General features: G+C 45.2%; 1 protein-coding gene across 1 annotated transcript; it reads right to left on the reverse strand.

Moving 5' to 3' along the window:
• Positions 1-1,010: 1,010 nt before the first annotated feature.
• Positions 1,011-5,684, reverse strand: LOC124673879 (26S proteasome non-ATPase regulatory subunit 11 homolog). The gene is made up of 2 exons (XM_047209922.1): positions 5,579-5,684; positions 1,011-2,551 (listed from the first exon to the last, which is right to left on the reverse strand). The coding sequence occupies exon 2, from the start codon at positions 2,528-2,530 to the stop codon at positions 1,262-1,264; it is 1,269 nt and encodes a 422-aa protein (XP_047065878.1). The 5' UTR covers positions 2,531-2,551; positions 5,579-5,684; the 3' UTR covers positions 1,011-1,261.
• Positions 5,685-13,510: the final 7,826 nt, after the last annotated feature.

Raw genomic sequence — 13,510 nt, forward strand, 5'->3', positions numbered from 1 at the left:
TTTGTACTATTTGTTCCTATAAATATATGTGGTATTGATTGTAAAAAAAGTGTCTATATCTAGACAAAGCTAAGACACCTAGTTTTAGACAGGGGTAGTAGAAAATCTCGTGCAAAAACACCTATTTAGATTGATTTTTGATACTAGCTTGAATGTATTTTTTCGTTAAACCAAATGATGAATATCGGATCAAAACAAATACTAGTTGCAACCTTGGCCGACAAAAAAATATGCAGCATCACGAGGAACCAAGCTAATCTCACATTATTAGTAGTACTCTTTCAAACTCTATCTTAACTTTAGGCTGGTGCCAATGCATCACAGGTTATAGCCTCGCCACGTCAGCTTTTACCCTTACTCTCACCCCACTCTCACCCCACGGTGCCAGTGCACGGGCTATAGTCCCAGCTCTCACTTCTCTCGACTCCACATCACCCAACGGCTAGCTGACGTGGACGAATCAGATCGCGCCACCCGCTCTCGCCCCCGCTACCACCCCCACCCGTCAGCGCGCCGCTCCCGCTCTCGCCCCCTTCTCGCCCCGCTCTTGCCTCCCTCTCCGCGCCAACGCCGGCGGCAGCCGGGCGGTAGCGGGCGCTACCGCCGGGCGATGGATCCGTCGCCCCGCGCTGCCGTCTCGCCACCCTCTCGCCCCGCTATCGCCCCGTCGCAAGCGATACCGCCCGCCTTACAGCTTGCGTTGGCACCAGCCTATTAAAATTTGGATGTATGTAGACACAATTTAACATCTAGATACATCCAAATTCTGAGACAGAGGGAGTACAAGTAGGGTGTCAAGGTGGGATCCCAGTGGGATATCATTTTGTACTATGTAGTTCAAATTTTGATGTCAAAATTTGTACTAGAAAAATCAAATTATACTACAAGTGGGACAAAAGTGGGATCCCACTTGATACCCTTAAGTACAAGTACAAGCAGCATGCACTTGAATCTGCAGCATGTACTTGAATCTGCACTGTTGGACCATCACAAAAAACCCACAAGGAGGGTTGCTAATTCATAACATTGCATATTTCACCAAAATGAAAACGGGTTTATATCAGGAAGTGTTAACACTTGACAGTATTTCCATCAAGCAGAAGCAACAGTGCCTTCTTGTCCATGAACGAGACATTTAGCTTTAAAGAAAACAATTTGCAAGGATGAAATGGCGCTTCGGATGATATCATGTCCTGAGGGCTCTAACAGATCTCAAGGAAGGTTTTAACCAGAGAAACCACATAAAGAATAAAACATGTTCTCAAGCCATGATCTTGGCCGACCTCATGTAAAGGCTCTCCACAACCTTCCCTACATTTGAAATCGTTTCGAGCGTAGCAGGGAAGATCGCCTCCGTCTTGGAGTCCTCGAAGATGATGAGGCAACCAGCACCCTGATCCAGGGTCCCTGAGAATTTCTTGTCAAGGATCATCTGCGACAGCTTCTTCTCAACATGGTCGATTGGCAACTCAATCATCTGTGCTACGTGTGCGATCTCCACCCTTGAGTAAGGCTCAATCAGCCTGCAGAGGTTCTGTTCCAGGAGGGTATCATACAGAGATGAGAGATGCCTGTGGACAATTGGATCCTCCTCCAGCTGGGCTTTGTAGTCACGAAGAGCAGTTTCAAAGTACTTGAGAGATCTTTTTGAGTAGGCATCAGCCACAGCTTTCATAGCATCAACATCAGGACCAACATACTTCAGGCCTGCCTTAGACGAGATAATTCCAGCAACATCATCAGCATGGTTAACCATTATCTTGCACAGAAGCATGTACTTCAAGCAGAAGATGGCCTTTGGATCCTCCAGTGCATTGAATCCTTCAAATGCTTCAAAGAAGTAACTGTAGGCAGTCTTGTAATCCTTCTCCTCAGCATGAAGGATTCCGCTCTGCAGATCAATGGTTCCCTGCTGCGCTGGCGGAACATAAATGGCATTTGCTGCAGTTCTTGCAGCAGTGAGAGAAGCTTTGGCCTTTGGCAGGTTCCTCAGAGAGAAATGGAGTTTGCTCTCCAAAAGGTCAATGTCAACAAGAAGCAATTTGTCATCCAGCCTCCTCACTTCCTTGATAAGACTAGAAAGAAGGGTAAGAGCTTCAGTGTACTCCTGAGTTTCCAACAGAAGGGATGCTAGCCGTGCTTCCACACGCTGCCTGAGAAAGGTACGCTTCTCTGCACGTGTCCATTCCACCATTTCCTTGCAGAGTGAGATCTGAAGATCAGATGTTCCAGGTATCTTGGAAACAGCATCAATGATGCCACGTACAATCTTTGCCGTCTTTGCCTTGGGAATCAGTGCGAAAAATGGCCGAAGTTGGGTCAACAGATTCCTCAGCTCCTCAGCTCTGTTCTCTTTGGTGAGATAGTTTGTCAGATTTGTAATGGCAAGTTCTTTCACTCTCACTGCATCTGATGAAGAAGACGGGTCTTCAAGCACACGGTAGAGGATTGAAATGGACTCTGAAGCATCCTTAGCCTCCTGAGCCAATGCAATTGACTCAGTGGTAGCGGGAAGATACGATGATTGCATCGCAGATATGGTTAACAGGCCCTGTCACAGCAGAATATGGATTATTACAGAACAAATCAGGGTCAGCCCAGAAGGCAGGATAAACAATGATCAACAGGGTAAAACACAACAGATACTTAAGCATCTAGAAGCGATAAAGGTGGAGAGATGTTCATCCATCGCAAACCAAACTAACAGTTTCAATGGTTCAAATTAATGTGTAACTAGCTGCAGCACCTTGTTATTTATTGATGCCTACAGTCAAGACATGAAAAGAAGATACTCATACAGAACCTAAGATCAGCCACTAACATTTTTGGCAACCAACAGAACACCTTGTTAATACATGAAAATGTTATACTAAAGTAGGAGAGAAACATATGAAGAGAAGCTCAGCGAATACAAATGACTCAGATAGTAACTAGTTTCAAGATATAGTTATTCAACTAGGCCTGCCATCAATACATGAGCAGCAGATATACGGAGTAGCACAGATTCTAATATCAGCCAGTAAAAATACAACAGCCAACAGAACAGGTTAATGAAAAAGGTAAGCCATGCCATGTGCATTCAGCTAACTCGATTATCAAACATGTGCGCAGCCTAAAATTTACAACCATGACAGCTGACAGGCATACTCATTACCTCCTTAGGGTTAGGAGATGCACCAAGTAAAGGAGAGGAAATTGAGCAAAAATTGCTATGCCCTAGGTCGTCAGCCTATATCTCAGCATCATTATATAGCACCCGACAAACCATACTAGGAAAAACCAGTATATCTTAACAGGTGAGAGGATGATGTTGGTAGATGTTTGACGAACCTCTTGACAGAAAGGATAAAACGTTAAATCAAATCACACGATTCTTCTTTCAAGATTTGGTGAGGTTCCAACTTCCACGGGTATTTTGAGACCAAAGTTGTCTCGTTAGCTAATGAACAAATCCAGATGAATACGGAAAAACCTAAATCAAAATAGCCTCACAAATCGCCCCTTTTGAGTGCTCATAGGCCAGATCTCATCCTCTAACCAAATCAAGAAGTGCGCGCTAACAGAACCACCATACCATGACTATGGTCAAACTAATCGGAGCCTACTGGCCTCACAAAATTAAGATGTGAGCTCGTCACGGAGGGACTATCCAATTCCAATCCAAAGTACTGAAGCACTGAACCCTAACAATACCATGCAACCGGTGGCGGATTCCGGCGGAGACGATGCGGTTTGTCGGGTGCTATATAATGATGCTGAGATATAGGCTGACGACCTAGGGTATAGCAATTTTCGATCAATTTCCTCTCCTTTACTTGGTGCATCTCCTAACCCTAAGGAGGTAATGAGTATGCCTGGCAGCTCTGTCATGGTGGTAAAGTTTAGGCCATGCTCATGACTAAGAATTTTAGTATGCCTGTCAGCTATCATACAGTTTTAACTAAAATTCTTAATCCACAAGATCATACCTACCACAAAAGGGCCAGCCTACTTTTACTAAGATTGTTCGTAGATAGATAACAAGACATGCAGTGACAAACTGGAGGACCACTAAAATTCTACCACTATTTAGCCAAACAAATGTTAAAATATAAACCAAAACTAAATTATTTTAGGCAACGAAATTCACAAGTAACAAGCATGATAAAATATAGACCATCAACTAAGAAGAAACCTACTTTCTAATTACCAGGTATAATAGTTGAACAGCTGTCTCCCAAAGTTAACTGCATTCGCATTTAGTTTTTCCAAAGTATGAGTGTGACGAAGCTAATAGCTCAGTACAAAGCCAACATCAGACACGATATCAATAGAAAGACATTAAGCAACAGTGTTGGATTTACAGCAGAGATAGCAGTCGCTCCTTCAAATTTTGACTATACAGGCAGATGGTATAGTACTAATGCTTCCAGATATTAGTGTACACAATTCACTTCCATTGTTAGAGATAGTTCCAGTTTACCCTGCGCCGGTTATTCCCTAATGAGCCTAGGATGCAGATGGCTCTAAGCATCAAATGACTACTATAACATATAATCACGTTGGCACAGACAGTATTGTGGCAATTCATGGCATACAAGTATAATGAATAGTTCGGATAGTTACTACTGTCAGCTATATCCATTCTACCAACATAAAACAACAGAACCAGTAGTTACCAAATATATACTACAAACAAATGTTCAGCTCCTGCACAAATACAGAACCCACGCAAATGTTTCGAAACAAATTTTGATGCTACAGTAGCCAACATGAAGATACAGGTTTGCGGGGCCAGCAGATGTCGAATGCCCCATAAAACAAATATGGCACAAGCAAATGGTTCAAAGAGAACTTGGATACCAACGAAAACAAAGCTAAAGGAATTCCTAATAGGGCAGGCTGTGTACTCACATATCATCAAATCATGTGACTCCAACTGCAACAATCGGTATACTATAGATAGTACTATTATAGAACAATTAACATACTGCAAATTTTTGGCATACAAGTGTAATGCATGCTTCAGATGTGTACTATCAGCCCAGACCAATTTCTGTTCATCCTACCAGTCTAAAAGAACTCTATTCCTATCCTAAAAACCAGCAGATACAAAACCAACTTTGATACTACTGGTACACACATGAAGCAGCAGATTTGCAGGACCAGCAGATACAATTTTGCTATAGATCACTCAAGCCACTGAAACTCAACTAACCTGAATACCACTATAGCCTAAAAGAAGGTACAGACCTGCAGGATTTCCTAATTGGGTAGGCCGCAAACTCGTATTTCATCACACCCACGCGTTCCAGCTTCATCGTTCGGCAAAACTAGCCAACCACAAATTCCGTGCCATGCAGGCACAGGTAACCGCGATTAAAACAGGTCTAAGCAATTGAAACCCCCGGAAATAGGCAGTTGAAACAACCGCAGTGACGAACAACGCGCAAACCCTAATCGCGCGTAAGATTCAAATCCGCATCCAGTTCATCTCGCCCAAATCGACCGCCCCAGCGAGATTACCAGGAACCGATCACCAACGAAAGCGAGGAACTGCAGTAGAATCGAAGGGAATGAGAGGGGATGAAGGATTTACCTCGCGCTCTTCCGAGATCCCAAATCCGCCGAAAGAGAGGTTGCAACTTTCAGCAAAAGCGGCTGCTGGGTGCGAATACGGCGGGCTGTTTCATCTACGGTCACTGCCCTCGGTAGAGCTATGTATTTGCTGATGTGTCAAGTGGTAGACCCCATATGTCAGTCCAAGTAAGGGTCCAGCTGTGGATTTGTTTTGCAAAAAAGGCCCCGAACTTTGGGATGCCGACGAAAAATTCCAGCCTCGAGGGGACTCACTCGCTCGTCCCCTTCCTCGTCTCCGTCTCAAATCCGGTGACACCGCCGCCGAGTTAGCATGTCGGCGTGCGCACCACTACCTATGCCCCCTCCGCCCACGTTAGAACGTCGGCGCCCCCCCCCCCCCCGCGCGTTGCACGCGCCCTTCCGAGGCTCGCCGCCAGGAATGCTAGCGCGTATGACACCGTGTACCACATCGACATGTTGTGGAAAATTGCAAAGCATCTCCTCCACGAGCGGCATCGACCGGCTTCAACGCCGACATCGGAGCTCCTAGGCAGAGGCTGACATGGGTATACCATATTGGATACTCAATATTACTATCCCAGGTACGGATCCAGGAGGGAGTCCAGAAAGCCCATGAGAAATTGAAGCCTAGAAACTAGATAAAAATTGAAGGATCTACCTCTCACGTTTCCGAGATCCCAAATCCACCGGGAGAGGTTGCAACTTTCGGGGGTCTAGGAAAGCGGTTGTGGGGTGTGATTTTTGTTTTTTATTTATTCTGGGATGAGAGGTCAGCTTTTATACTCGGGAGCGACCCTCTAGCCACATTCTCGGTTAGAACTGACGGCCATGATCTGATATTTGTGTGCTTGGCATGACATGATCCAACGGTGGAAGCCAGCGGTTCGGCGGTGTCACGGATCATGGTTTCACCGCGCCGCGCTCCTATTGGTTGAAACATGGCGGTCGCGGATTGGGGGTTAGTGGACTGTAGTTTATGTGGTGGTTATATATGCACCGTGTTTTTTTTTTGACAATTAATACCACATATATTCATAGTAATAAATAGTACATGGTAGAGATACATGAACTGACTCCAACGATTACAAAATAAAGTCTAAAAGATAGTAACAAATCTTCGAGGTCTTCAAATTATTTCTTCTTCCAGAACACAATCTTGTACTCTTCTGAAATCAGCCAAAGATAGATAACGAACCATAGACCTATAAATACCGACAAAAGTTCTCCCATAATTTTTGAGCCACAATGCTAAGGCTGCGTGCACGCACGCAACTATTAAAGCAGTCATTCAACATCGGCAAGAGTACCAACACCAGTATATCAGGGAATAACAACCGACTAGCTTTGTCGTTATCGATGGAGAGCCGAGAGTACGAATCACCATTGTCGAGGACCTAGCAGCCGGGACAAAAACTGCAAGGATAATCCTCCTCGTGGCAACAACGACTAAAGTTCCAAAATCGATCTGGCGAAGCAAGATCCGAAGGCTCATACCTAGAAAATTGTAATCGTTCAACACCACCATTGATGCCAGGAAGAAAATTTTGTGGCCGAACAAAAGGTCGAAGATCACTTATTGCAGACGATGCCATCTCCATTGAGGGGAAACTAACAAGAAGGCGGCTACCAAAATCCTAACATAATCTAATGAAAACAATACTTTTATTGAAAACTCCATGCATAAATCGGATTCCCCACTCCTCCCGACGCCGGCGAAGCCAACCAAAGGAGGGGGAACCGATCTATAGAGGAGAATGAACTGGAGGCGGCTAGAATTGAGACGGCGGCTGCGCGTGAGGCAAAGAGGCAAACTTGCACCGTGTTTCTTTTTGTTCTTGTGAGAAAACGACGTGCCACTGATACGTGGGAGATGGTGGAGTACCCTTTTGGTAGTTGGGGCGCTCTTTTTTTAGGCAAACCATCCAATTTATTCAATTGGCAAGATAGTTACAGTACAAAGATGAGAAAATCAGGGATGCCACTGTGTATGGACCCCAAGGGGTGGAGGAGAAAATCATGTTTCTTGAGGAGTTGGCGGAGAGGAGGTCCCTATGCCCGGGCCCGTGGGTGTTGGCGGGCGATTTCAATATGATTCTGAATGCCTCCGAGAAAAATAACGAGAATCTTGATAGAAACATGATGCAGCGTTTCAGGGCGTTTGTCCAGGCACATGAGCTAAAGGATCTTTATATGCATGGAAGGGTTTACACCTAGAGCAATGAAAGGGAGAGAGCCACCCTCACACGCATTGATAGGGTGCTGGTTTCGGTGGATTGGGACTTGCAGCACTTCGACTCTGTGCTGCAAGGGTTATCCTCGTCGGTTTCGGATCATGCACCACTCCACTTGGCCCTTAATGCGGCTTTCCGGCCAAGGAGAAGGTTCAAGTTTGAGAGCTTCTGGCTCAAGTTGGAAGGTTTCGATGAGGCGGTAAAGGAGGCCTGGGTTTGTGACCCCGGCATTGTAGATCCCTTTCGGAGGATAGATGCGCTCTTTAGGAATGCGGCTGAGCGCCTGCAGTCCTGGGGGCAAAAACGTGTTGGGAACATCAAGCTAAACATTGCGATCGCTAACACCCTGATTTTACGCCTTGATGTGGCCCAGGAGAGACGGAGGCTGACACCCATGGAGGCTTGGCTGAGGAGAACCCTCAAGCAATCTGTGCTTGGGCTTGCATCGCTTGAACGTACCATGGCGAGACTGATGTCTACGCCCCCTCCTTTTCCTGTAGACAGTGTTGGGCCTCCAAGAGCAGAGGTTTGTAGAACAGCAGCAAGTTTCCCTTAAGTGGATCACCCAAGGTTTATCGAACTCAGGGAGGAAGAGGTCAAAGATATCCCTCTCATGCAACCACTGCAACCACAAAGCAAGAAGTCTCTTGTGTCCCCAACACACCTAATAGGTGCACTAGTTCGGCGAAGAGATAGTGAAATACAGGTGGTATAAATAAGTATGAGCGAGTAGTAACGCAGCGAGTAACGCTTGATAGAAACGAGTAAACAAGCAGCGATAGCGATATTTAGGAACAAGGCCTAGGGATTACACTTTCACTAGTGGACACTCTCAACATTGATCACATAACAGAATAGATAAATGCATACTCTACACTCTCTTGTTGGATGATGAACACATTGCGTAGGATTACACGAACCCTCAATGCCGGAGTTAACAAGCTCCACAATTCAATGTTCATATTTAAATAACCTTAGAGTGCATGAAAGATCAACACGACTAAACCAAGTACTAACATAGCATGCACACTGTCACCTTCACACCATGTAGGAGGAATAGATCACATCAATACCATCATAGCAATAGTTAACTTCATAATCTACAAGAGATCATGATCATAGCATACGCCAAGTACTAACACGGATGCACACACTGTCACCATTACACCGTGCAGGAGGAATAAACTACTTTAATAACATCACTAGAGTAGCACATAGATAAATTGTGATACAAAACACATTGCAATCATAAAGAGATATAAATAAGCACTTCACTACGCCATTCATAACGGTGAATAAGTATTCCGTGAAATATAGCCTAAGAGACCCACACGGTGCACACACTGTCACCTTTACACACGTGGGACAAGGAGTCTCCGGAGATCACATAAGTAAAACCCACTTGACTAGCATAATAACATCTAGATTACAAGCATCATCATATGAATCTCAATCATGTAAGGCAGCTCATGAGATTATTGTATTGAAGCACATAGGAGAGAGATTAACCACATAGCTACCGGTACAGCCACGAGCCTCGATGGAGAACTACTCCCTCCTCATGGGAGACGAGCGGCGTTGATGAAGATGGCGGTGGTGTCGATGGAGGAGCCTTCCGGGGCACTTCCCGTCCGGCGGTGTGCCGGAACAGGAGACTCCTGTCCCCCGGATCTTGGCTTCGCGATGGCGGCGGCTCCGGAAGGTTTTTCGTATCGTGGCTCTCGGTGCGGGGGTTTCGCGACGGAGGCTTTAAGTAGGCGGAAGGGCAACGCGGGGGGCCACACGAGGGCCCCACACCACGGTCGGCGCGGCCGGGGCACGGGCCGCGCCGCCCTAGTGTGGCGGCGCCTCGTGGCCCCACTCGACTCCTCTTCGGTCTTCGGAAGCTTCGTGGCAAAATAGGACCACGGGCGTTGATTTCGTCCAATTCCGAGAATATTTCGTTACTAGGATTTACGAAACCAAAAACAGCAGAAAACGACAGAACGGCTCTTCGGCATCTTGTTAATAGGTTAGTTCCGGAAAATGCACGAATATGACATAAAGTGTGCATAAAACATGTAGATATCATCAATAATGTGGCATGGAACATAAGAAATTATTGATACGTCGGAGACGTATCGGCATCCCCAAGCTTAGTTACTGCTCGTCCGAGCGAGTAAAACGATAACAAAGATAATTTACGAAGTGACATGCCATCATAACCTTGATCATACTATTTGTAAACATATGTAATGAATGCAGCGATCAAAACAATGGTAATTACATGAGTAAACAAGTGAATCATAAAGCAAAGACTTTTCATGAATAGTACTTCAAGACAAGCATCAATAAGTCTTGCATAAGAGTTAACTCATAAAGCAATAAATCAAAGTAAAGGTATTGAAGCAACACAAAGGAAGATTAAGTTTCAGCGGTTGCTTTCAACTTGTAACATGTATATCTCATGGATAATTGTCAACATAGAGTAATATAACAAGTGCAATATGCAAGTATGTAGAAATCAATGCACAGTTCACACAAGTGTTTGCTTCTTGAGGTGGAGAGAGATAGGTGAACTGACTCAACATAAAAGTAAAAAGAATGGTCCTTCAAAGAGGAAAGCATCGATTGCTATATTTGTGCTAGAGCTTTTATTTTGAAAACATGAAACAATTTTGTCAACGGTAGTAATAAAGCATATGAGTTATGAAAATTATATCTTACAAGTTGCAAGCCTCATGCATAGTATACTAATAGTGCCCGCACTGACAAGGGATTAACTTGTCAATGCCTACGGGTTATAGGCTAGGGTTTAGTTAGAAGTAGAGGGCAAGTAGATCTCGAAGGTTTCAGCCGAAAAGTACTCGACGATTATGAAAACTAGGGTTTGTGAACAATGATTCGATGATCTCTTCGTCCCTCGACTCCCCCTTTATATAAGAGGCGGAGCCGAGGGTTTCGTTTTGTACAAGTTACAGAGTCCGGGACGGTTTCTAACTCATCCCGCCAGATTACAAATAGCACTTCCTATTACAACTCTAACTTTCCTTAATACATCTTGGGCTCCCGAATCTTCTTATTCTTCGGGTAGTGGGCCTTCAATAAACCCCGGGTACCATCTTCGGCAGGCCCATTTGGGATGCCTATGTCAGTAGCCCCCGAGATTTTACTTGAATCGTAGAGTCAAGGAAAATCTCCACTGTTTATTTTTATTCAAGAGCTTTAACTTTTTTATATTTCTTCATATAAAATTCTATATTGTACAGGGATAATGGTAATTGGGGCTAGTTCATCTGACGGATCAGGTACTAGTTAAGCTGCTCTAGTGGCAATCCGCAAAAACCTACTTCAAGATCACGTCCCTGGACATGATCTCGGGATACTTGGTGCAAACTTCGACGGAGTGCCGCTTAAGGTCTTACCATTCAGTCGAGTCCCGAGTCAAATTTATCGAGTACCTAACGCGTCCGTTAGGATTTTTCTTCGTATCTGTTGATACGGATAAAAGTAGCGGAGCGCAGTCTTCGGCGATGCCACGCCCAGGCGAACGGATCCGGGGTCTTACCTTCGCAAATTTGCGGCATTAGAAATTGATCGCAACTTTGGCGTTCTGAGAATATATTGTCGAGTGCTTTTCCGGCTGTTGGAATGGCACATTTTATCGAGTCAAATATGACTTGTATTGCTCTCCCGATGGGAGTATATGTAGAGTTAATTATAACTCGAAATATACTCTCTTGCTTTTCTATCCTTTTTTTTTCATCGGGTACGCGAACAGCGTTCCCGATGGGAGTAGCCCCCGAGGCTACAGCCAAGAACTTGTGCTTGGTTGTAGGCTCAACATTTTAGTCCACCTTGTCGCTATATTGTCATTATTTCCCGATATGATCTTCTTGTCATCTCTCGGGTGCGCGAACAGCGCTCCCGATGGGAGTAGCCCCGAGTGTACGGCCAAGAACTTGTGCTTGGTTGTAGGCTCCCGCAATTTCTATATTGCCATAGTCGAAATTTTACTTTTATCGAAGTAGCCCCCGAGCATTTGGGCAAAAACTTGTATTTGACCAAAGGCTCCCGAAGTATTCAAATAACTTCTCCTGTCGCCATTCTTCTTTTATTTTTTCTTGTCGACATACTTTCCTTTGTCAAATTCACTTCATCTCTATTAATAGTCAGGACTTTGCTGCCTTGTGGGTCCATTATTTCCACCTTGTTGACACGTCGTGCAAGTGGGGGACACACGTCCTCCGCTTTTCCGGCGCACGTACGGTAACGCTCGTTCCATTCCATCTCAGTAAAAATACCCTTTTACCCTTGTATCTACAAGATCCTTTTTTCACCACACGATTTCTTTATCCAACGGTGCACTGCTTCGCCCGAATCCTATATAAACCTTTCTTCAACCTCTGTCTACTCCTTCGCTTGCGCCGCACATTGTTCCCCTCTGCAAAAACTTCCCTTGCGCCCAACTCTGTTTGATCTCCCGCACGCACAAGCATTGCTTTTTCCAGTGCCGTTGATGCCACCGCGCACGCGACTCACTCGCCATAGTACTCCAGAATCCAACATGGCTGCTGAAGATCTTGAGTGGGAGAGATCTAAAATCTCCAACCAGGATGTCAACATGCTGAAGAGGCTTGGCTTGATGAAGAAAGAAGACGCCATCCGCTTTCCCAGCGAAGAAAGCTACCCCAACCCTCCAATGGAGTACCGGGTTAGTTTCGTTGATCATCTCATCCGCGGCCTTTCTACCCCAATTCACGATTTCCTCCGCGGCCTTCTCTTTGTCTATGGGATTTAGCTGCACCAGCTGACCCCCAATTCCATCATTCATATTTCTATTTTCATCACACTGTGCGAATGCTTCCTTGGAATTCCTCCTAATTGGGTTCTTTGGAAACGCATTTTACGCTTCGCCGCAATGGCGCTCACAACGCCACCTATAACATAGGTGGAGTTGTTATCCGTGTCCGAACCGACGTTGATTACTTCGACGTCAAATTTCATGATTCTGTCCAAGGATGGCGCAAAAGGTGGCTCTACATACACGAAGAAAGTGCCAACTCTATCGAGCACAACATAGTCCCTTTTGACGGAAGTGCCAAAATTCAACGCCGCCGTTCCTGGGATGCTGAAGCTTCCGAAGAAGAGAAAAAGGCGACAGAAGCACTTATGTCTCGTATTCATTCTCTTCAAAATACTCGAGGCAAAGAGCTGTCTGGTGTCCAAATCACTGCCTATTTTCTTAGGATTAGAGTGCAGCCTCTTCAGGCTCGCAAAAATCCCCTTTGGACATATGCTGGTGATAATGACGCCAATAGGCTCTCCAATGATCTTTCTGTGAAGGACTTGGAAAAGCTTATTCGAAGAATTTCCTCGCTGAGCAAGAGGGATTCTATTCCTTCCTCTTGCCGCGTGGAACCATACAGTTCCACCAATCCTCTCCCCAAGGTATTTTGTCTTCTCGAGTTTTTATCTTGTTCCGAATTTTTCCTGCATCTCATTGTATTGATATCTCTCTAATGTTTCTTTTGTCGTTATTTTTCTGCAGGACCATCCTACTATGGATTCTCTTCCTCCTCTTCCTGAGGGTGGAGATGTCGAGGAAAGGGCTGTTGTCGCCGATGACAACCAGGAAGCCCCCTCTTTTGTGAATGAACCCGCAGATTCCCGAAAATCTGCGGGATCTATTGAAAAGGATGCTGCCTCCGAAGGTACTA

Source organism: Lolium rigidum, chromosome 7 (assembly GCF_022539505.1).
Source record: "Lolium rigidum isolate FL_2022 chromosome 7, APGP_CSIRO_Lrig_0.1, whole genome shotgun sequence".
NCBI classification, from domain to species: domain Eukaryota; kingdom Viridiplantae; phylum Streptophyta; class Magnoliopsida; order Poales; family Poaceae; genus Lolium; species Lolium rigidum.

Coding starts and splice junctions, on each gene's coding strand:
- LOC124673879 (XM_047209922.1), bottom strand. CDS start 2,530: ATGCAATCATCGTATCTTCCCGCTACCACTGAGTCAATTGCATTGGCT.